This window comes from Podarcis raffonei, chromosome 17 (genome assembly GCF_027172205.1).
Source record: "Podarcis raffonei isolate rPodRaf1 chromosome 17, rPodRaf1.pri, whole genome shotgun sequence".
In the NCBI taxonomy this organism is placed as follows: Eukaryota; Metazoa; Chordata; class Lepidosauria; order Squamata; family Lacertidae; genus Podarcis; species Podarcis raffonei.
Genome location: NC_070618.1, coordinates 39,176,888 through 39,201,064, shown reverse-complemented (window position 1 = coordinate 39,201,064; position 24,177 = coordinate 39,176,888). Strand labels below are relative to the sequence as shown.

At 43.7% G+C, this 24,177-nt stretch overlaps 1 protein-coding gene across 2 annotated transcripts; it reads right to left on the bottom strand.

Annotated features, from left to right (window-relative positions):
• Nucleotides 1–308: 308 nt before the first annotated feature.
• Nucleotides 309–6,012, bottom strand: OPN1MW3 (opsin 1, medium wave sensitive 3). Of its 2 annotated transcripts, XM_053371031.1 has the most exons (6): nt 5,685–6,012; nt 4,917–5,213; nt 4,313–4,481; nt 3,451–3,616; nt 2,582–2,821; nt 309–1,574 (listed from the first exon to the last, which is right to left on the bottom strand). In XM_053371031.1, exons 1-6 carry the CDS (start codon nt 5,791–5,793, stop codon nt 1,458–1,460), a joined length of 1,098 nt encoding a protein of 365 aa, XP_053227006.1. In that variant the 5' UTR covers nt 5,794–6,012; the 3' UTR covers nt 309–1,457. The 2 variants fall into 2 exon arrangements, with proteins under 2 accessions (XP_053227006.1, XP_053227005.1); XM_053371030.1 differs by having other exon boundaries at nt 1,464–2,821.
• Nucleotides 6,013–24,177: the final 18,165 nt, after the last annotated feature.

Genomic DNA, 24,177 nt, shown 5'->3' with positions numbered 1-24,177 from the left:
TGCTAAGCAAGGTGACTCAGTAGGAAGTGGGCAGAGAGCTAGGACACACACATGTTCTGAAAGCTGACTTGAGTATGAAAAAAAAACCACAAATGGAACTTGTCCTGAGGTAGAAAAACCTAATTGCATCTTATTACCCCCTAATTAACAAAAGGCACTCTCCATGGCAGTGCTTTTCATATTCAGCTCCTGCTCATGTCAATAGAATTTCCACACAAGAACTTCCCAATGGATTGTGCCTGGTGGGTTAGATCTCTTGTCCCCCATTCTTCAACTCTTAATAGTACTGAAAACCCTCCTGCCAGAGGCAACTGCTTCACCTTGCCTCATGGTTGTCTTGATTGATTGATTGATTGATTGATTGCACCTGCAAGCAACGAAAACTACTCTCCTCTCTCCACAGTTATTACTCTGGCAACTATTGCACCCCCTTCCCATGCATCAAACACTGTTTTGTTACATAGTTTGTAGGATAAAAACTGAGCTTTTATACAGAAGTTAAAAATCTTTATTCTCTATCTCATTCTTCTTGCTGCAGTCATTTTTTTTCGCCCATTTCCCCCCATTGCATTTCTAGCTAGATGTCCCAGGGACACAATAGGCTTTAGTATAAAACACTATGTACAGAAAGGTTCCAGTTGAGCCGTGTTGGGGAGAAGCACTAAGTCCTCAGTGGTGTCCAAGGTGGCTCGTGCTGATTCTCCGTGGTTCTGTCCCACATTAGAATTACGTCAGCTCCTAGACAGAGCTAGAACTCAATACACCCAACCTTGCTGAGGCACAGACACCTTGGAGGACAAACTTTATTCACCTGTCCACCCCTGTGATGCACTCTCTGGTACCAGTGATTTTCTTTTATAGGAAGGACAGAGCAAAAGGGAATCAAAATAGGTGCTGCATGGTCAAATTGTGAATTATATTGGTTCACATCCACCAACTCATTCATCCACAGGAATCAGTGTGTTGAACTTGGGATGTGTGGTCTTCGGGGCAGTTTCAAGGAAGGGCCTTGGACAGAGTTGCTTTACAAAAGCTATATACTTCCCACAAGGAGCCCCCTTAGTTCTGCTCCCTTCTGGGAGACAGAGTAACAAGTGGGAGACTACTTAAGGATCACAGCTGAGGGGAAGGAGTGTCCAAGCAACCCCTGATGTCCCAGGAAAGGTGCACAATGCTGGTATATTTGAGCATGGAATTCTGCATCCTTCACCCCCATCCAAAAACAATTCTCAGAGAAAAACAGAAACATTTCCCTCCCCCAACCACAGGAGAAACAGCAGTACCCCAGCCTGGGGCACAGTCTAAGTTCAAAGGAGAGGATCTGTTGAGATGGCAGGCCAGTATTTCATATGCTCAAAGGGAATCCATACGGCACAGAAGGAAGGGGAGGCTCACAATCACTGGGGCTCTCCTGGGAGGCAGAGTTCTGTCACGGTGTCCATCCAGGCATGGGGCTCTTATGATGGCGATACAGAGGAATTAGAGACAGATGAGACTTCAGTGCGGGAAGTGGAGGAGACCTCAGAGCCATCATCAACCTTCTTGCCAAAGAGCTGCAATATGCAGTTACGGAACTACCAGAGAGAAAGGAAGAGGTAAGGTTCTACAAATGTAAGATTCCACACTTATGAAAGAAGAACCAGCTGCACTAAGATGAGGGACACATGGCTTGTCAGCAGTACAAGTGAAAAGTATTGAGGGGTCTTAGTAGACCACAAGCTTAACATGAGTCAACAGTGTGATGCAGGAGCAAAAAAGGTTAATACTAGTTTAGGCTGCATCAACAGAAGTATGGTGTCCTAATCAAGGAAAGTCATAGTGCCACTCTATTCTGCCTTGGTCAGACCACACCTGGAATATTGTGTCCAGTTTTGGGCACCACAATTTAAGAACGATGTTGACAAGCTGGAAAGTGTGCAGAGGATGGCAACCAAAATGATCAAGGGTCTGGAAATCAAGCCTTATGAGGAATGTTTGAGGGAGCTAGGTAAGTTAATCCTGGATAAGAGGAGACTGAGAGGAGATATGATAGCCATCTTCAAGTATCTCCAGGGCTGTCACATGAAAGATGGAGCAAGCTTGGTTTCTCCTGCTCTGGAGGGAACCAAAGGTTTGAAGTTACAAGAACGGAGATTCCAACTCAACATCAGGAATAACTTTCTGATGGCAAGAGCCATTTGACAGTGGAATGGGATCCCTCGGAAGGTGGTGGACTCTCCTTCCCTGGAGATTTTAAAGCAGAGGTTGGGTGACCATCTGCCATGGATGCTTTAGCTGAGGTTCCTGCATTGCAAGGGGGTTTTATTAGATTACTCTTGGGGTCCCTTCCAACTCTACAGTTCCATGATTCTAAGAGAGAGGGTGAGTGGGTGGAGGAAATGGAGACAAGGTTAATCAGAACTGGCGAGCAGTTCTACATGCCTCCAGTATGTATAGTTACACAACATGCGTCATCTACAAGGCTATTCATCCTACATGGGGTTTTCTGTCCATAAATCCCTTCCCTTACAACTCTGGTTTTCAGTACTTTTAATATCTTGGCTAGCCTCTTAATTCTCCATTTTACAATATAGCAGATTACCTGTCTGTTCATGAAGACGTAGATAATGGGGTTGTAGATGGTGGCGCTCTTTGCAAAGAAGGCAGGCAGGGCAGCTGCAAGGGGGTGGAAGGCATAGCCTGGGTTGGCAGCAGCAAAGCAGGCAAAGATCGTATATGGTCCCCAGCAGAAGCAATAGGCAATGATCATAACCACTACCATCCTTGATACTTCCCTCTCAGCTTTCTGTGTAGATTCCGACTCCTTCTGCTGGGCAGCAACCTGTACAAGAGGAAGAGGAGGTGAGATTAAAGATGGTGTTTAGATTATTCCCACACACAGAACATGGGTGAGAGGGATTCAACCTGCAACAAACCTGGTTTAGGTAAAACAAGAGAAGGTCTTATGGGAGACTATATCCAGGTATGTTTCAACCAGGCTATCTTCTCACAAGCAATATACAGCAAGCCATGGAAATGGGAAGGAATCCAGTGGAAATGAGGGGGGGTGCCAACTGGATCTGGATAACAGGGGCTCACCAAGAAATTAAGCAGGGGCAGAGAGTGGGGTCTGCTACAGAAATGAAAATCCCACTATATTTGTGGGGTCTTGTCTGGCATGCAGCTATGGAGAGAACATTCTACTGTTGGTTGCAATGTGACCAAGGGGATTCCACAGTGGAAGTAGTAAAATGAAGGCATGGTAGAATGTTAGCAATTGGTAGTTTGATCCCAGACAAAGATCCCAGAGGTATGGTAGCTCAAGTTTGGGAGAGATGCAGTTTCAGAAATAGGAGAATCAGCAAAAGGGACAGGATTAAGGGTGACTGTTCCTATGTGAAGCTTTGTTCTGAGCCTGAGGGAGAGTCAGGGCATGCAGAGGTGGGGTCCTAGGATAGGGTGGGTGCTCACCGCACGGATAGCGAGCCACACTTGCAGGTAGCAGAGAATGATGACAGCCAGTGGGAGGAAGCAACAGGTGATCATGAGCACAACCATGTAAGACTGAACTCCAGGGTCCTCACTGCCACTGAATACATCTGGACCGCATGATGTCTTCAGACCATGGGGCCAGTACCTGCAGGACAGGGAGAGGAAAGAGGAAGACCATTTTCACAAACAGGACTTAAATCACCTTTGAGTCTCTTCCACCACTATTTGATGAGAGAACGACTGTCTCTCATCCAGAGCAGTTCAAAAGAGAAAACAGAGCAGTGCAAGGGCGTAGTGGGAGGGGGGAATAAAAAAATACATAGCTAACTGAGGTTCCCCACCCCCCCGCAAATCCTGGCTACACACATGGAGTGGTGGCCTTTGTGATATGAATAAACATTCTAACCATTCTGTAGTTTGAATATTCCTGTGACAAGCTGATTGACACAAACTGCTTTAAGCCTTATACATAAATGCCCATTGCCTGAGGCAGTACTTGAATAGAATACCCTACTTAAGCTTCACAACCCCAGGAAAATTTCCCCATGCCAAAAGCTACATGTAATATCTCACGGACTGTAAAAGGGGCAGATTTTCTCACAGCAAGGAACTCCATGACCTCTTCTTTCCCTATAATCTTTCTCAGTGGACATTGCCTGGCTTGAACAGTTCTGTGTTACTTTGGCAAAGCTTGTGGCACTTGTCCTGCTAGCACAGTTGAAATGGAATAGGGTCTAACCTTCCCAGTCCCCATCATCAGCCCTTCTTTTTATGTACATGTGCTTACATTACTTGCTTCTCTCCACAGCTGCTGCCGGTCCAAGTCTCTCCTCACACTCACCTACTCCAGCCAAAGATGGGTGGTGCTGTCCAAATACAAGACCACACCCAGGAGAAGACAATGCCAGCCATGGCCAATTTGGCATCAAACTTGACATTTCCAAAGGGCTTGCAGACAACAACCCAACGCTCCCAGGAGATAATGGCTAAAGACCAGAGGGCTGTTATGCCTGTGGGAGAGGAAAGAACAGAGGGAGCAGTTGTCACAAAAAGGGAGTATGGATTCTATCATGAGACTTTGGGACTGTCCCAATTCATCTCCCGTTACCTAGCTTTCTCAGCAACTACAATCATAGTTGAGGGCATTGTAGATCAAACTTTTGCACTTGCTAAACACCATAGCTAAAGAGTTCTGGAATGCACAGAATTCATAGGAGGAAGACAAGCAGGGATAAGGGTGGGGCTGGCATTCCTTCTACCCCATAAATTCCTGACAAGGAGAAGCAGGGTGGAAAGAGTGTGGTGATCTTGGAAGACAACAGGACTCCGGCTTGTGATTAAATGGGGGTAAATATATGAGCCAGGAGGGATAACATGGGGAAGGAATAGGATGGCAGAGCATTAAGCAGAAATTATTGTAAATAAGAAATCCCTTGGCCTCTTACCACAAGCAGACACGGTGTATCCTTCCAACACACACATGGGATGACCAAGAATGAAATAGCCAAAGATCTGGTTGATGACGCTGATGGTGCTGGCAATAACTGTCTCACCCAGATCAGCTATTGCCAAGTTCACCAAAATCCAGTTGAGTGGATGCCGTAGCTTCTTGAATTTGGCAGTGGCCACCAATACCAAGCCATTAGTGAAGACTGAGGCAACGACCACAAAGATCATCCAGAGAGAAGTGATGTTATAGACCCATCGTGGTGCAATGTGATAGTTTGGACCTTCAAAAGGGTCTGCGAAGGAGGGAAAAGGTTAGGAGTTGGAGGGATCCCACCCTGCCTCACAAGGTAATCCATCAGGAATCTACTGTACCAAGACTTGGGAAGGCATCTTCCCATATTTTCTTAGTGTCCCTTCCCTTGCAGACCGTACAGGGTCCTTCCCTTTCACAAGTCATACACCAGGAAAGTGGATAAGGTTGCACCTCTCTCTAGTTGCACACAGAGACCTCCACCTGGACCAGCTGAGAACCCTTCCTTGTCTAGTCCCAAAAACTTTCCAGAACCTTTCCCAAAAAAACTTGGGCAAATTCCACTTTTCGAACACTTGTCCCCTAGACAGGCTTGTAACCAACTAACCACCCGCCTTGCTGCATCACTTGCTCGATCAAGGCTCAGCTAGATCCCAGTGCACCTCCATATCTAATCCCCAATTTTAGGCTTCCAAACCCCCCCCCATTTCTGCTGCCCTGCTGCTGGGCTCACCCCGAGTATTGTTGCTGTTGGTGTAAGTAAACAAGCTGTCTCTGGTGGTATCATCATCTTCATTGCGCCGGCGGGCAGCAAATACAGCCACATCCCAGGCTTCTGTCATGGCCTTTGCTGCCTTCTTTCCCACCTTCCACCTGCACTTCTTTGCTGCCCTGTCCCACTCCCTCCCTTTTTCTTTTTCTTTCCTACTAGATTCTCTCTGTCTCTGTTGCTCTCTGTTTTCCTCTCTCTTTCCCTCGCTACCGCTCAGTCTCTCCCATCCGCTTGTCTGTGCCAGGGTCCAGGACAAATACTCATTTATATACCTACCCCCCCAGGTGGATTAAGCACCCAGCTTGGAGCACAAGATCCCCAAAGCCCTTAAATGTTTTATCCCTTAATTGGGCTGCGATTTGGCCCCCTCCCTGTCTCAGCCCCCCCCCATTTACCATGGCATGAAGGACTCACGCGTACCCTGCGTCACCATGGGTGTCTTTGCCGGACACTTCAGGTGAGGGATGAGCATGGAAGGGTGATTAGAGAGTCAAAAGAGCTCAGCTAATCCCTCTCAGAACGGTCCTTCCTTGCAATTTCCTAATGGCCCATTTTTCTAACTAGGCCAAAGGACGTTTTGGCCCAATTTTCCTACAGCCGGAGATAGCTGTTCATCACTGAAGGCAAGGTTTCAGCCCACCATGGACTCACCAGCCATGGTGCCGCAAAGCAATATGCCTCAGAATTGCCTGTCCTCTGCCAAGGCCAAAACAAACCCCACAAAATGCTTCCTTAAGCAGAACAACAATCATCTTGTGCACGCCACCCCAAGCTCCGAGCGATGCAAGATTCCAGGGCTCTCTGGGTTTGTGTTTCCTTTAGAATGAACCACAGTGGAGACGGGGGGGGGGTCCTTATGTTAGATGTTTCATTAAACATATATACAACCTGAGCCTGTGATGGAGGGGTTCACAGCATGAACACCCCAAGGGAGTCTTGCTTTCCCCATAACCGCAGCCTTGGATTCAAACAGAAATCAAACATCTTTTGACAAAGTCCCCCATGATATTCTTGTGAGGAAGCTGGCAAAATGTGGGTTGAACAAAGTAACTGTTAGGTGGATTTGTAGCTGGTTGGAGGACCAAAACCAAAGAGCGAGTGGTTGCTGAACAACTCCAGGCACACCTGGAGGATGTGGACCATTTGGATCCCTTCCAGTCGGGATTCAGGCCTCATCATGGGACTGAAACTGCCTTGGTCGCGCTGGCTGATGATCTCCGGTGGGCTAGGGACAAAGGTGAGAGCTGTTTCTGAGTTCTGCTGGATCTCTCAGAGGCTTTTGATACAATCGACCATAACATCCTTCTGGACCGCCTAGGTTATCTGTTTTCTGACATGATTGAGGATCGCAGAGGCAGAGGCAAAGAAGTCTGGAGAGATAAAATCGAGATATGGAAATATGGAAATATCAATGAGAGGCAGGACTGAGATTTGGATATGCTTCAAGGTTCAGACTGTGGGAAGCCGATAAATCAAAATTAAAATCAAAATTACAATTTGGAAGACAATTTGATCTTTTTTATTTTATATTATATTTTTATTGGATTATGATTTGATATGTTAATTGGATTTTTTTTATTGGAAATTAATAAAGGCTCTAACAAAGAAAGAAAAGAAAAAAGAAAGACCTACATTGGCTCCCAGTACATTTCCGAGCACAATTCAAAATGCTGGTGCTGACCTTTAAAGCCCTAAATGGCCTCGGTCCAGTATACCTGAAGGAGCGTCTCCACGCCCATCGTTCTGCCCGGACACTGAGGTCCAGCGCCGAGGGCCTTCTGGTGGTTCCCTCACTGCGAGAAGCCAAGTTACAGCGAACCAGGCAGGGGGCCTTCTCGGTAGTTGCTCCCGCCCTGTGGAACGCCCTCCCACCAGATGTCAAAGAGAAAAACAACTACCAGACTTTTAGAAGACATCTGAAGGCCGCCCTGTTTAGGGAAGCTTTTAATGTTTGATGTATTATAGTATGTTAATATTTTTTTGGAAGCCGCCCAGAGTGGCTGGGGAAGCCCAGACAGATGGGCGGGGTATAAATAAATAAATAAATAAATAAATAAATAAATAAATAATTATTATTATTCCTCATCATCCTGGAGAAAAATGACAAGTGGGGTGCCACAGGGCCTGTTGTTGTTCAACATCTTTATAAACAACTTGGATGGAGGATTTGAGGGGATGCTCATCCAATTTGCAGATGACACCAAATTGGGAGGGGTAACTAATGCCACAGAAGACAGAATTGGAATTCAAAATGACCTTAACAGATTGGAGAACTGGTCCCAAGCTAACAAAATGAATTTCAGTAGGGACAAATGTAAGGTTCTGCACTTAGGCAGGAAGAACTAGATGCACATATATAAGATGGGGGACACTTGGCTTACTAGCAGGACATGTGGAAAGGATCTAGGGGTCTTGGTGGACCAGAACCTCAACATGCGTCAGCAGTGTGATGCATGCAGGAGCAAAAAAAATAATAAATAAATAAAAATGCTAATGCCATTCTAGACTGTATCAACAGAAGTATGGTGTCCTAATCAAGGGAAGTCATAGTGCCACTCTATTCTGCCTTGCTCAGACCACACCTGGAATACTGGGTCCAATTTTGGGCACCACAATTTAAGAACAATGTTGACAAGCTGGAAAGTGTGCAGAGGATGGCAACCAAAATGATCAAGGGTCTGGAAATCAAGCCTTATGAGGAATGTTTGAGGGAGCTAGGTAAGTTAATCCTGGATAAGAGGAGACTGAGAGGAGATATGATAGCCATCTTCAAGTATCTCCAGGGCTGTCACATGAAAGATGGAGCAAGCTTGGTTTCTCCTGCTCTGGAGGGAACCAAAGGTTTGAAGTTACAAGAACGGAGATTCCAACTCAACATCAGGAATAACTTTCTGATGGCAAGAGCCATTTGACAGTGGAATGGGATCCCTCGGAAGGTGGTGGACTCTCCTTCCCTGGAGATTTTAAAGCAGAGGTTGGGTGACCATCTGCCATGGATGCTTTAGCTGAGGTTCCTGCATTGCAAGGGGGTTTTATTAGATTACTCTTGGGGTCCCTTCCAACTCTACAATTTTATGATTCTATGATATCTCCCTCCCTCCTTCCTTCCTTCCCTCCCTCCCACCCTCTTTCTTTCTCTCTCTGACTTCTGCCTGCTTCTAACATCTAGTTCACACACCTCAGCTATCAACTCTTGCTTCTGAGTAAGGCTTTCATTGCATACCACCCTGATTTTATTGTCTTCCTTTCATAACCACTTTGAGGGTTTTTTTAACAATCGAACTATGTATAAATTTTATGAAATAATAAATAAACCACAGATGAAAGAAGAGGAGAAGATGAAACAGGATGGAGGCTTAAAAACAGGATGGAGGTCCTCCCCTTATGACTCCAGATGTTGGGGAGGGGGAAGGCAGATCCACTGTCTCTCTTCCTCACCCTTCCTATGGAGTGTAGCACTTCATTGGGGAAGAGCATGGGGGGAGTATTTCACCCATTCAGGGTGAGGAGCACTTTGTTGGGAATACTTTGAGACTCCAGTGAAGTTTTTGGAATACTAGTTATTATTTATTTAATTAAACGTATCAGACACTCAAGTGTTTCTATTTCCTTTTTTTCTGTATACAATAAAATTTTATATATGTCTGATATGTTTAACTAAATAAATAATAACTGGTATTCCAAATGTGTGTGTGTGTTTAGCACCCACACTTTGAAAAACCATCTGAAAATCTGGTAAAATCCAGCTCTTTTATGGAATTCTGGTCATAATAACTGAACAAATTGGCTTCATTCACTCCTGTGAGTAGCACAGCATGTATGACTGCCCCCTACCATGTCCATTTTCCATACCTTTGCACAGGACGTTTAACTAGGCAGTATGAAAGTCAGCTCCAGGGAAGAGGAATGTGGGTTTCAGAGAAGCAACCTATAAGTCAGCAGTTCTGTCTCTGGGGTGTGCGGGAGGCACGGGGGTGGGGTGGGGGATTTTGATTCAAAATCCACATTTCTCTGAATTTTACAATGCAGTTCTCCAGCCAAAGAACTTGTCCTAAAAGGCATATGTTAGGGTAAAGTATGCATATAAATGCATATATTTGTGAAGATATATAAAAATGCATTCTACTATGAGAAACTGCTTTGTAAAAAATGTGTATATTAGGAGAAATTTGCATTAAAATGCCAATGAATTTTCATAAGGACTTTTAAAAAATTCAAACTGATGTGGAATCATGGATTGAAAAAAGGAGGAACTGACAGAAGCCCAAATGGACATGTTCGTAAATAGCACCTCAAAGCACAGCACAGATTGCTTCACTGGACATACAACAGCACTGTGAATGCAACAGCCCCCTCTATCAGATGGCTGCACAGACTTAACAGGCCCTCTAGTCGCAAAATGGCCGTGCAGGGGCGGAACCCGTCACAAAATGGTGACAGAGTCTGTGCAGCTAAAGTCATCAGCACTCAAAAGAGAGGAGAGGTATAGGTCTGTTGGTAGGAGTTTCTGACTCCAAAATATTGAACAAATATTGAACAATAGCAAGTTGCATGTAAAAAGAAATAAATAAATTTCTTATTAAAGAAATAAATGTGGGGTGGGGGAAGAGAGGAATCAGTAGACTTGAAGGAACACAAAGGTTTGTAGAAGTGCAAAAAATGTTTAGGAGACCAAAAATGCAAAGGGGAACACACACCTCAGTGGCTTTGTCAAGATGGAGAATGCTTAGTGTGCACAGAATGCTGACTAGGGTTGTCATACGTCCAGATTTTCCTGGATGCGTTCTTTTTTCCAGGGGTAAAAATCTCTGGGTGAATTTTTAGAATCTGCAAGTATGTCCAGGTATTTTTCTTTCATTCCAAGGGAGCATGTGCATGCACTTGTGTCCCTCACCAGTGCCCTCAAACTGGCTGGGAAGCTGCCCAAGGACCAAGGTAGTGGGGAGGGGTAAATAGGGGGGCAGTGTGTGTGTGTGTGTGTGTGTGCGCAGTGGCATAGTTAGGGGGAGGCGGGGAGTGCAGACATGTATTGGGGCACTTGTATTGGGGGACGGCAGCGCACGCACCTATTCACTGCTTGCCTGCCCCGGTCCCCCCAGCTCCTTGCCTGGCGCCATCTCTCCAGGATCACAGCACCGAGCTCCCCTGTGCCCGGAAGCCCGTAATCCCTCTGTGAGCCCTGCCGCCCGCTTCATGGCGAGGGAAGTGCAGGCTGAATCTCTCCAGAGGAGTAGGGGGCAGCAAAGCAGCATTGGTGGCGGCTCTGCTATTTTCAGGGGGGGGGCAATGTATTTGTGTGTGTAACTGAGTGTGTGAGGGAGAGTGCGAGGGCAACGTGGCAGTGCCAGTGGCACAAATGTGTCCTCTTTTTTGCTCTTCAAAATATGGCAACCCGAATGCTGATTGAATGTTGGCCAGGGCACAAAATCAAGTAGGAGAAAAAGCAGAATATGTTGGAGTGTCCTGGTTAGTGCTCCGCAATGCACCCCCTGAACGACACAGGGTTGGAGGCCGTAACATGGCACGGCCTCTTAACTTTTCCACCTGACGAAGCCACTACAATAAATGACTACATCTCAATGGTAAGGGGGCATCTGAATCGTGTGGATATAGCATCAAGAACCATGGTGGCTGAGTCTGGAAAACAAGCAGTCATAAGGATATTTTTAAAAGGTGCGGATCCCACATGTTGATGGTCACACTGATGACTTAGAAGTTTTGTCAAGACGGTGAAATGAAGTGGAACTTTTTAATAGACTCTGGTTGGCCATATTCCTTGTGATGGGCCAAATAGCTGAAGGGCTACAACACGGAAGAGAGAGCAAGCTTGTTTTCTCCTGCTCTCTGGATCCAAATTACAAGAAAGGAGATACAAGCCAATGGATCCAAATTACAAGAAAGGAGATTCCAACTAAACATCTGAAAGAACTTTCTGACCCTCAGAGACGGAGGGCCCTGCTGCGACCCCGATGGAGCTGGTGAGCCAAGGTGAGATTTTTACCAACTTGACCTTTACAAGATAAATAATGGTGACGACCAGGAGTGGCTGTAGAACATCAGGCTTTTATCGGAGTGATTTAAGACCCCTTCCTAAAAGAACTACCCTAAAGGGAGCACCAAAAAAAAGCACTCGGCCCTTTAAGAATAGGGGTAAAGTCAAGCCGAGTGAGAATCAGCAGGAAACTGAAACTTCTCCCTCCTGCACTGAAGGGCCAGCTGTGCAGAGAGAGGATTGTGTAGAAGAATGCCACAACAAAGGGCCAATAAAGCCCAAAGTAAATCCAAACATAATTGGTACAGTCACCGAAGTACTCCCAAAACAGAGACTTAAATCCCAAGCTTCTCCTGAACCATCCCAAGTCCGAGAAGTGGAAGAACTAATGTTAAAACAAATTGCAGAGATGTCTTCAGAAAACCCTAAAACATCAAGAGACTCCTGCTTCCAACTTGAGACAAACGAGGATGAGGATTTATCAGTTATCAAATGGCTTGTGCTCTTAACTGAAGATATTGAAAATATAAAATCTCATCTGGCCACTTGTACAGAAATCCTCACTATAATGGACACTTGCAAAACTCTCTGTAGGGAACCCAGTGGGGTGACTGCAGAATTGGAAAGTAATAACAACTTCCTTCCTACCACCTGCAAAAACAGACCACCAAGGAAGGCCAAGAGATCTTGTAGGGCTACTGCCTTGAAAAGGAGGCCCATAAGGGTAAAAAAGAGCAGAAATGTTAAAAATTTTAAGGCAGTGCGTTACAAAAAAATGGATTTTAAAAAGCTTTTTAATCTTCTCAAGAGTATCCCAATAACCGAGACCAGAGGGAACACTGAGAAACTTCTAACCAGGAAATCTCCCAAGCAAGAACGTTCTATAAACCCTTGCCCTGACGCTGCGATGGATTGCTTGGAACCCTTAACACCTACCCCAACACCTAACTCCAAGCAAGACTTTTTGATCCAAGATCCATGGACTTACGTTCTATCTGCGGATGAAACCAATCCCTCTAAGAAGAGAAATCTGACAAATCTAACAAATAAAAACTGGAATCTGGTGCTGTACCGAAACAAACTCGTTTTATCAAATTATCCTAAGCCCCCAGGACTCCTGTCACAAGAAGAGCGTAAAGTCCATCTATTTAACCTTCTAAAGATCTATATGCCGGGTATCCTTAATAACCCTACTGATTTGGCCCAAGTGGAATATCTATACTTCAACGGATTCCTTGCCAGAGCGGTGGTCTCATTCTATGAGGGGAGACTGGCAAAACTAGTGTACAAATGTAGAGAACATCTGGAGACGAGTGGTATAAGAATCTCAAGGTACTTTAAAAACGAAGCACCTCCAATTCCACTTATCCCCCATATTGTAAATTTGCCAAAAACTTAACACGGGATTGACCAACACGTCCTAATTGATATAAACTCTGCGGAGGACATCTCCAAACATCCTACTGGTCTGGTTGCCAAGAACTCTCAAAGGTTGGACTCCCTTGGGCCCAGGTATCCGGAGAACCAGGGAATCGACCTTGATAGCTTTGATAATAACTTACTCCACTCTTATAGCGTCCTCCCGCAAGAAGCTCAGAAAGAAATACTTCATAAAATTGATACCCTTTACTTCTGCCTGACAAAAGTGACGGAGGAACAGCTGAGATTACCTAAACAAAATATGCTTGATAGAGACTGTGGTTCAGATTCTGCCCCACGCTTCTACCACCAAGAACTGGACCTGTGGGTTGGGAAGGCACCCACCCCTACCTGCCAACTGGTTGTTGCGGAGATGAATCCACTCTCCCATATTCTGGAGGCGGAAACCCCAGCACCAGACAGTGATCTGGTTGAAGACACGACAGGTCGTATTAACAAAACTATCCAAACAGTTAATGATCACTCAACTAGTGGCACGATACCTGTTGACTTAATTTCGCTCTAAGTAATACCCCCCTAATTCTACCATCTGGCTCTGAAAAGTTGACTATCTTAGGCCTAACATCTGCCTTTAGCGAGACGAGTGGCACGACTTTACAGCCAAACCACCCCAATAAATCTAAACAGTTGGGATGTATAGCACGATTGCCACCTTCTCAAAGGAAAATTACTGATTTTTTTGAAGCTGAAACTCCCCCAAATTTAGAATCCCATTCCCACATGATCTGACTACCTAACGATCAACCCAGCCACTCCTCGATGTCATTTCTATGCTGGAATATTGCGGGATGGAGGGGGAAGAAATCTGATCCAGACTTCTTAAAATTTGTTAATTTATTCCAAGTAATTCTCCTACAAGAAACTTGGGAAGAGGAGGTGATTGACATAAATGGATACGATACCATTTTGCTTCCAGCTAGCCCCTCTCTTAAAGGTGGACGCCCTAGGGGAGGTTTGGTAATAGCCATTTCCCTCAAATTGCAAGCAAAACTTACACTTGTTAAATCTTCCTCTCCTTATGCGATTACAGGATTGATTTCAGGAGGGAAATTTGAATTACTGGCAACAAATGTTTATTTCCCCCCTGGGGGGCAGGTAGTGGACCTCCACTCCAAATGGGAAACACTTGAAGAACACTTAGCTTTCTGTTACACTAAGTTCCCAAACATCTCAGCAGTCATGGGAGGTGATTCTAATGCTCGTACAGCTGCAAACTGGGAAGCGCTAGGCAAGGCCAAATGGTGGGTCATACCTGATCACCAGAACTTGGATTTCTCCCCCCATATACAGAGAAAATCGAAAGATAATAGGGTTAATGAAGCGGGAACCCTTCTTTATCAGCTGATTTTACGTTTGAATTTGATAATTTTAAACGGAAATTGTCCCCCGGATATTCCGGGTGAGTTTACTCATTTGAGCACACTTACAAATAGTGTTCTCGATTATTTTATTGTTTCTAGAGATTTATTCCCAAATTTTTCTTATTTTAAAATAGAAAACGTTCAAATGAGCGACCATGTCCCCTTGAGTGCCAAGCTTTCCCTAGACTGGCAGTTTATCAAGTCTAGACACCCCATATATATGGGAATAAATACTGCAGAACAAGTGAGAGGAATAAAATGGTCAGTAACTCAAGCCCAAAAATATATGGAATTCTTCCAACAAGAGATAATTCAAACTCATGTTGTTTTAGATTTAGATTTGTATGGGCATGAACAAATTATCAATTCATTCTCTCTGCTTACAGAAGATCTTATGTCCTTTTTTACAGTACCAGCCATCCAAGTAAATCGGGCCCATTTTAAGACCGGTGCCCCTTGGTTTAACTTAAAATGCAAACAAGCTAGACGACATCTCTGTGCCATTTACAATGAATATAAATCTTCTGGTGCCTTAGTATTACCTAGGAATTACCAACAAGCAAAAATAGCATATAAGCAAGCCCAGAGAATGGCTAAGCAAGAGTGGCAACAAAATCGTTGGCAGGCGCTTATAGCCGCCTCTAGTTCATGTAACTCATGGCAATTTTGGCAATTGGTTAATAGAAGATCAAGGAGATACCCCTTAACAATAATTCCTGCCCCGGTCTGGGAATCCTTTTTAAGGAAATATTTTGCGTCACCAGATTCCAATACCAACGCTCTTGATGATGTATTTGATCATCTCCCCATCTGGCCTCCTACTGACCCCGATGAAATCTTGAATTTAATCTCTAAACTTAAAATCGGCAAAGCCCCTGGGCCAGATTTGGTTCCGGCGGAAGCCATAAAATTACATTCCGACTGGTGGGCAAAAATCCTGGCTGTTACTTTCGATGCTATTAATGCAACCGGAAGGGTCCCAAAAATATGGAAGGACGCTATTATAATTCCAATATATAAAAAAGGCTCCCCAGACGATCCGGAGAATTATAGGAATATTAGCTTACTGTCAATAGTTGGAAAGATATACGCACGTTTTCTGCTGAATAGACTTACCCAATGGGCTGAAGAAAAGAAACTGATAGGCCCTGAGCAAGCAGGATTCAGACCGAACCAGTCAACTACGGACCATGTTTTAGTCTTGCACCATCTAGCCCGGAAATATTCCTCTTCAAACTGAGGCCAACTTTGTGCGGCTTTTATCGACCTTAAGGCTGCATTTGACAGCATCCCCAGAAGGTTACTCTGGGAAAAGTTGGCCCGATGGGGAATTGATAGAAGACTTTTATGGTTAATAATCCAGCTGCATGAGGGGTCGACTGCTAGGGTGAGAATAACCCCAGCCGGCGATCTCACAAACTCTGTGCCCATCAGCAGAGGAGTCCGGCAAGGAAGTATCCTAGCTCCTTTTCTTTTCAATTTATTCATTAGTGACATGAGGATACCATTGGCTGAATCTCAGGAAATCATCCATGCCCCCCGTCTCGCAAACTATCGTTGCCCATTATTACTCTATGCTGATGATGCTGTGATTTTATCCTTCTCAAGAATTGGCCTCAGGAGAGCATTAAAACTCTTTGTTTCATATTGTAAAACAAATTCCCTCACTATAAATCAATCTAAATCAAAAGTATTAATTTTCTCAAAAAGTCGGAAATCCTATAAGTGGCAATTAGATGGAAAACCTATTGAACAGGTCTATAAATTTCAATACCTGGGAGTTTTTCTCCAATATAATCTGGGTTGGAAGGTGCATATTGCATAAACTTTAAACAAGGCCAAGGCCCTATCCTTTGCGCTATTGCGCTTTTTCTTTTCGGACGGGGTTCTTCATGTTCCATCTGCCTTGAAAGTATTTAAAGCTAAAGTAATTGCAACATTGGCATATGCTGTTCCTTTATGGGGGACCGCAGTAAACTTGATGCCCTTGGAGGTAATCCAAAATCAATTTCTAAGACGACTGCTAAAACTTCCTCAGTGCGTTAGTAACGCAGCTATTCGCTTAGAATTAAAAACTATATCTTTAGAAAATACTCTTTGGAGGCGGAGCCTTTGTTACTGGTTGTCCTTAAGGCATAGGCTCCCAAATCTGTATTTGATCCAATGCCTCTGGAGAGATAATTTTCCCGTCCTAGGGGCAAAAGAGATCCATTCTAAAGTAGTGACCTATGGATTATCTCCATCAGAATTATTGGAATTGGACCTAGCCACAGCAAAAAAAAAACCCTTACTCAAAAACTTGAGGAGATTGACCTACAACAAAACACCATTTTGGGTAGTGGCACTTGCTCACCATTAAATCTTGGCATAGTGCCCTCACAGCAGATACCATCTTACTTGACTTCTTTGTCTATAGCGGCCCACAGATATGCCTTTATTAAGGCAAGATTTAACGCTTTTCCTTCCAATGTCTTGAATAATAGATTTTCCAATGGTCAGATCTCAGTGGTGTGTGTATGTGATAATAGATCTATAGAATCTTTACAACATATACTATTCTGTTGTCCACTACATTCAGTTTCTCGGATCAGATTCTTGTCCCCTTTATTATTGGAAATCCCAGGTGACTCCTTGGAAACACAGCTAATATATTTATTGCAAGATTCTGATCCGAGTAGGTCCCTTTCTGTTGCCAGATTTCTGATAACAGTATTAGCTTATAAGAGGAAAAATGGATTACTCTATGATTATTGATTTTGTTTAAATAATATTGATATATATTGATAATTTGATATTTTAAGCGCTATATTGTTCTTATTTTAATGGAATTTAGAAATTTACGGTTTGAGATGTACTTGATTTAAATGTATTTTAATTTATTAATTTTATTTTGTTATACCTGTTTTGTTGTATGATGTATTGAATATGGGCCTATGGCCGTAATAAACTATCTATCTATCTTTCTGACCCTCAGAGCCGTTTGATAGTGGAACAGGCTCATGGAACCATAGAATCTTAGCGCTGGAAGGGATCCCAAGGATCATCTAGTCGAACCCCCGCAAAGCAGGAATCTCAACTAAAGTCCCTTGGAAGGTTGTGTACTCTCCTCCATTGGAGGTTTTTAAAGAGAGGTTGAATGGCCGTCTCTTGAGGATTTTCTAGCTGTGATTCCTGCATGCAGATATTAAGCTGGGCTGGGTCACTTCCATTGCTGCTCCAGAGTAAATTGCTGTTATATCACTTGAGTGTATAGGTCAGGGCAAAGGTCCAACTGGAGCACCCAGCAGGGGGAACGAAATAAAGAGCAACGCTCTGCTGAGAGCAGGGACAGGGCTGACATTGGAAAGCTGATGTGCCTAACTATGAGAAATATCCAGGAAATTGCATTTAAACAAGAGTGTGGTTGTGGCTTAAAAATTCCCCTTGCTTTCTTTGTCCTATATTGCTGCTGACAGCTGTATTTGGATCACCTTTGTAGGCAGGATAGTTCCCTGTCACAGGTGTTCCCAGACTGTGATCTTCAAGCTTAATTCTGTGGTCTGCGGAATTGACACTGAAGATGAAAGAATGCTCAACCATTGTATTAAATATTCATATTGATTGTCAGTTGTATTTGTATTGCTTCTTTTATTTCTCATATGCTGTATTTTACTGTATCACAATTTTAATTCTATGGAATTCAAATTGTAATACAATATATGAGAAATAAAAAGGGAATAAAAATACAATTGTCAATCATGCAGCAATGCAGCGTCCAGCACATTTGCAATTGATCCTACAAGCAAGAAAATCATTGAGTGGCCAGGCAAGTCCTTGAAGGTTCGGAGGGAGGGGGGGGTTATGAGCCACTGCCCTGTCAGGGTGGAGGGTGAGCCCATTCTTTAGAGAGAGTAAAAGGAAGAGATGAGGTAGGACTTTACTCCTCTCCTCTCCAGCTGTATAAATAGAAAGCAGGACAAAACATTAATGGAACCTTAATTGCTAATTAGGGTTAAACAGGAGATCAGAGGAGATTAAAAGCCTGGCAACATTGTGCACAGGTGAGCGCAAGAAACAAGATGGGGGGGGGACAAAGAAGTCAAGAGCTACAGGAAGGGAAAGGCGGAAGGGTGTGTGTCTTTGCAGCACCACAAATCACTGCTGCCATTCATCCAAGATGCTGACAGAGCTGGGGCCCAAACCAGTTGGAACAAAAGACCCTAAATTTTCTGACAATACAGTGGTACCTCGGGTTAAGAACTTAATTTGTTCCGGAGGTCTGTTCTTAACCAGAAACTGTTCTTAACCTGAAGCACCACTTTAGCTAATGGGGCCTCCCGCTGCCACTGCGCCACCCCCACACAATTTCTGTTCTCAGCCTGAAGCAAAGTTCTTAACCCGAGTTACTATTTCTGGGTTAGCGGAGTCTGTAACCTGAAGCGTATGTAACCTGAGATACCACTGTATTCACTTCTCTCTTGTAACTCATATACATAAGCTAACTGGGGTCTCTGTCAAGGCTGTTGTGTGAAGAAGGCAGGGCTACACCTTGAGAATGGGAGCAGAGGCGGTTTTAGAGCAGTGTGCTTCAAATTTTAGTGTTGCACTGGGCACCATTGAAATCTGACAGCTCAAAGCCCACCACTGGTATGAGGTGGTAACACCCAAGGCAGCAGTTTTTTGGTGCCATTAATGGCGTTGGAGTGGGAAACAGACAGTGGTGATCCATAATGAAATGGATCACCTCCCAATGAAATGAGCAGAAGCTGTATAGGAATATACGGTAATCAAGTTGCTTCATAGTCCCCATTAATTTCTGTGGGTAATAACCAGTGCTAATCATACTCAGAGTAGACCCACTGAAATGTGTGATAACACTGGCTCTCATCCATACTCACCAACGCACCAAGTGGCCACTTCAGTTGCCTGAGATGTTTCTGTTTATTTAAGCCTTCCCTGAGGGATAACTTTCAAAGGGAGGTAACCTCTCTTACAAAATCATGTTCCATATAAGTCTTGTTGAACAGTGAGTACTTTTGCTGCATCTCTCAGCTGCCAGGATTCAGTTATTCTCCAAAGGTTCATAAGGAAAGCAGTGAAGGACATTCACAGCAACAGTAGTTACAGAATCACAGAGATGTGTGTACAGCAACACAGCAGCCAACTCTAAATAGGGCTGCACCCAGACAGGCAGCTCCAGTGCCCATTCATTGCTCTTCCTTTGAAACCTGCAAGCAGAATTGCAACTGATTTTCTGTAGTACCAAGAGTATTGCACTGTTTCTGTGTGCCCAGGCCCCTCTGTTCTGTCCACAGCCATGGGCTTGACACAGGTGTTGTGGGCGGGGCCTATGAAGCGCAGCCACTAGAACCACGGAGGGGGGCATCATTCTATAACCCATTTTAAATTGATCTTTTAATTAGGACTGCAATACTTTTCCTGTTATAATTTATTCTTTTATGAAAGAGAGTTACAGTGTTATAGCACCATGAAGCTATCATGTTAATATTAATTTTATCATTATTTTTATATCTTTATCTAGTCACCACCTTTAATTGTGTTGACAGAAAAAGGTTTGTTAGTTTTTAAAAAAAAATGTTAGTGCTTTGCCTCTCTTTCACTGAAGATCAATATACAGTATAGTGTAATGAAAATACTGATTAAAAATAATTGGGTCATAAAATGAAGGTCATACTGAATGTGTGATGGCCTATGATAGGTTCTATTTCCTAAGTTTATACTGCCCATTTCAAAACCCTGCCTTAAAGAAAAATGTGCTAAAGACATGGTTCTATTCTTCCATTCTGAAAAAAGCTGGGCTTTTTGCAGTTTAAAAAACACTAAAGAACCAAAATGGGTGAGGGGGATACAGGATGACAACGAGGGGTTGGTGGCATCATGTGGTTTAGTGTCCCATAAGAAATGAAAGAACAAAGCATGGCAATTCCATGTTATTTCAATTACCAGCATAAAGAATTTCAATTACCAGTATAAAGAAATAAAGTGATACAGAGAAAAAAAGAAAAGAAAAATGTAGAGAAGGAAACAACATATAAAAATTCAATGTAGTATACTCCCATACATTCTTATTTAAATATATATCATGTTATTATCCTAATACATATGTAGATATTAATATCCTACTACATTCTTCATAAACCCATTCCAAAAGTTGTCATATTTATCCAAAGTCTATGTCTGTAAGCAGTCCTTTCATAAGTTGCGAGTGTTGTCATATTGTCCATCTATTGATTAAAGGGAATCTTATCTTAATTTTTCCAATTCATCAGTATCAGTCTCTTGGTCACCATTTTCATTGTCCCATTTTTAACTTCCATACAATAGGTATATAGTTAAAAGAATATTCTCCGCTAAAAGTTACATTCTGAATATTATTTTCTGTTGTATAAGTCTTAATTTAAACTCCATCAATACCTTGAGTTTCAAGGCTAAAATACTTTCTCACTGTCTGGATAATACTGAAAGTTCCAATTCTTTATTCCAATCATTTCTTAAAGTTTGCATACCAAACTTATTTGTTGTTAATAAATATCTTTTAAAAGTAATCACTGGCTTTTTAGTTTCAAGTGCTCCAATATCTCAGGTGTCTCAGAAGCTGAGAAGGCTGACGGCCCAAACTCTTGTCAGGAGATGTTGCAATTGGAGATATTGCCACTGGGCCTCATCTGATGGATGACATTTTTGTCTTAAAACAGCATAAGTATAAAATTCATCTTCCTCATCTATCAGCTGGTCCAAAGTCAACACACCTGCTTCCATCCAGTTTTTCCATGTTACTATCTTTTTTGCAATTTTTAGAGTAGGGTTTCTCCACACAGTAAGTTTAGCATGTGAGAATGAATCAAATTTGTTTTTATTAGACAATATATTCCATCTAACTGACTTAGTGGTTTCCAGAGTCACCTGGGATTTTGAATATTTTGATCCTAGTATTGTCCAACCAACCAAAGGTGCTCTATGTATATATTCTAGAGTTACCCATGTCAGAAAATTTATACCAACAGTGGTTTTCCAATATTTAATACTTGACAGCAAATAAGCATCATGATATAGTTCCAAATTTGGAATTCCAAAACTGCCTTCTTTAATTTGTAACTGCATTCTCTGCAAGGATATTCTTGGTGCTGCTAAGCCCCAAATACATTTTCTAAACAGGGAGTTTATCTTTTGGAAGTATGATCCAGATAGAAAAACTGGAAGTCCTCTCAAAATATAAATAAACCTGGGAATAATACTCATTTTGAGAGCATTCACCCTTCCCCAATTCTAGACTTAATGCTCACTACAGAAGCACTTACACAGTCCACCCAGCATAATATTACACGCCACTCTCCATCTCTGTCAAACAGCAGCCAGATTCCAGGGGGTTCCAGGCACTTCCCCAGGGTTATGTTTCGGTTGAGAAATCAAGGCACAGACTGGAATCTTTAAGAAATATGGTTTATTGTACACATATTTTCACCTAAAGTCTTCAATGAAGAGGGTGCAGAACATTACATGCCAAGAATGTCCCTCCTTGCGCCTGTCCTCTCTTCTGTGAGCTTGGGCGCAAAGCAGCATCCAGACGTGGCCTCCAGTCTCTCAGTGCAGCCTCCTCCAGCCAGCGCCAAGACCAGGCATAGGCAAACTTGGCCCGCCAGATATTTTTTGGGACTACAACTCCCATCATCCCTAGCTAACAGGACCAGTGGTCAGGGATGATGGGAGTTGTAGTTTCAAACCATCTGGAGGGCTGAGTTTGCCTATGCCTGGCCAAGACTCTTCAACATTCCTCAGAGGAAAATAGGCACATTTCTCACTCCCCCCCCCACTGGCCCTCCTCGGCCCCACATTTTTTGTCCCTCCCCCCACTTGCATAGCATTTCCACCACCACAACACCAATGGGACACAGCACACACACCCTCCAGCCTCCTGAGAAAACCCCTTAATCCTGATTTGATTTTATTCTTTGGTAGATTTGCAAAAAGAAAAGCTCACACCAATAAATTAATTTTAGAAAGTGGCCAGATTAGATGCGAGTGCACAAAGCTGCGCTCCCCCTTCATGCCCAGGGTGAGCCTGCCTTCTGCCTGCCCCTCAGAGCCGGTGTGTCATGTGGGGCTGGGCCTGGGTGGCTCCAGCCTCTCCTCCTGGGCGGAGGCCAGTGGCAGGGGCCAGGGAGAGGCAACAGGTGCTCAGGACAAACACCAGCTCAACCTCCTGCCCAAGGGCAGCGGCAGCAGCACTGGTGGGGGAAAGAGGGACATTCCGGGATCAAAGCAGATGATTATTATTATTATTATTATTATTATTATTATTATTAATATCCCGCTCTCCCTAGCCATGACCGGGCTCAGGGCGGCTAACAACCAATAATAAAAACAAGTTGATTAAAATACAACTTAAAAAACAAGATTAAAATACAACATTAAAACATTAAGATGCAGCCACTTCACAGGAGGAGAAAGGAAAAAAGAAAGAGAGGGAGGGAATCAAATTGATTCCAAGCCAAAGGCCAGGCAGAACAACTCTGTCTTACAGGCCCTGCGGAAAGAAAGCAGATCCTGCAGGGCCCTGGTCTCATGAGGCAGAGCGTTCCACCAGGCCGGAGCCATCACTGAAAAGGCCCTGGCTCTGGTTGAGGCTAATCTAACTTCCTTAGGGCCCGGGACCACTAGGGTGTTGCTATTTATGGACCTTAAGGTCCTCCGTGGGGCATATCCGGAGAGGCGGTCCCGTAGGTACGAGGGTCCTAGGCCAAGATGCTGGGATAGCTTTCGTAATTCTGGGACTTTCCCTGAAAAATAGGGACACTTGGAGGGTTTTCCAGGGACAGTCCTGGATTTACAGAAGCCGTCCCAGTTTCTCATTTGATCCTGGAATCTCCTGCTTTTCGTTAGGACATCCCTATTTTCATTGGAGAAATGTTGGAGGGTATGGAGTTATGCAACCTCCAAACCAAGGAGATAAGTAATTATACAACCTTTAGAAGACATCTGAAGGCAGCCCTGTATAGGGAAGGTTTTTTAATGTTTAATATTTTATTACGTTTATATACCGTATTTTTTGCTCTATAAGACTCACTTTTTCCCTCCTAAAAAGTAAGGGGAAATGTGTGTGTGTGTGTGTGTTATGGAGCGAATGCAGGCTGCGCAGCTATCCCAGAAGCCAGAACAGCAAGAGGGATCACTGCTTTTACTGCGCAGCGATCCCTCTTGCTGTTCTGGCTTCTGAGATTCAGAATTTATTTATTTTTTGTTTTCCTCCTCCAAAAACTAGGTGCGTCTTATAGAGCGAAAAATACGGTATATATTGGAAACCACCCAGAGTGTCTGGGGCAACCCAGTCAGATGGGCAGGGTATAAGTAATAAAATTATTCTTATTATTATTATTATGGAATAGGACATCCCTAATTTCATTGGAGAAATGTTGGGTGGTGTGGGGCATGAGCACCGCATGGAGTTCTCTTTAACTTCCTCATTCTTGTTCCCAAAACACCTTGCCAAAAAACACCTCTGTGTAAAAGGACAACTCTTTTCTGTGTGACATCATGCCCACATTGCCCTAGCAACCTCCCCCTGGTTACTGGCAGGGTCTTTTGTCTTTTGTCTTTTGCGATGGGTTAATGGCTGGGCCATCATCTCCCTCTACCCCTCTGTCTGGCTCACCTTAATCTTCAT

What these genes read in the sequence shown, in the direction of transcription:
- OPN1MW3 (XM_053371030.1), bottom strand. Translation starts at nt 5,793, where the DNA reads ATGACAGAAGCCTGGGATGTGGCTGTATTTGCTGCCCGCCGGCGCAAT. An exon ending in ATACACCGTGTCTGCTTGTG is followed by an intron (nt 4,482 to 4,916) that starts GTAAGAGGCCAA and finishes CCTCTCCCACAG; the next exon opens with GCATAACAGCCCTCTGGTCT. An exon ending in TGTGGCTCGCTATCCGTGCG is followed by an intron (nt 2,822 to 3,450) that starts GTGAGCACCCAC and finishes CCTCTTGTACAG; the next exon opens with GTTGCTGCCCAGCAGAAGGA.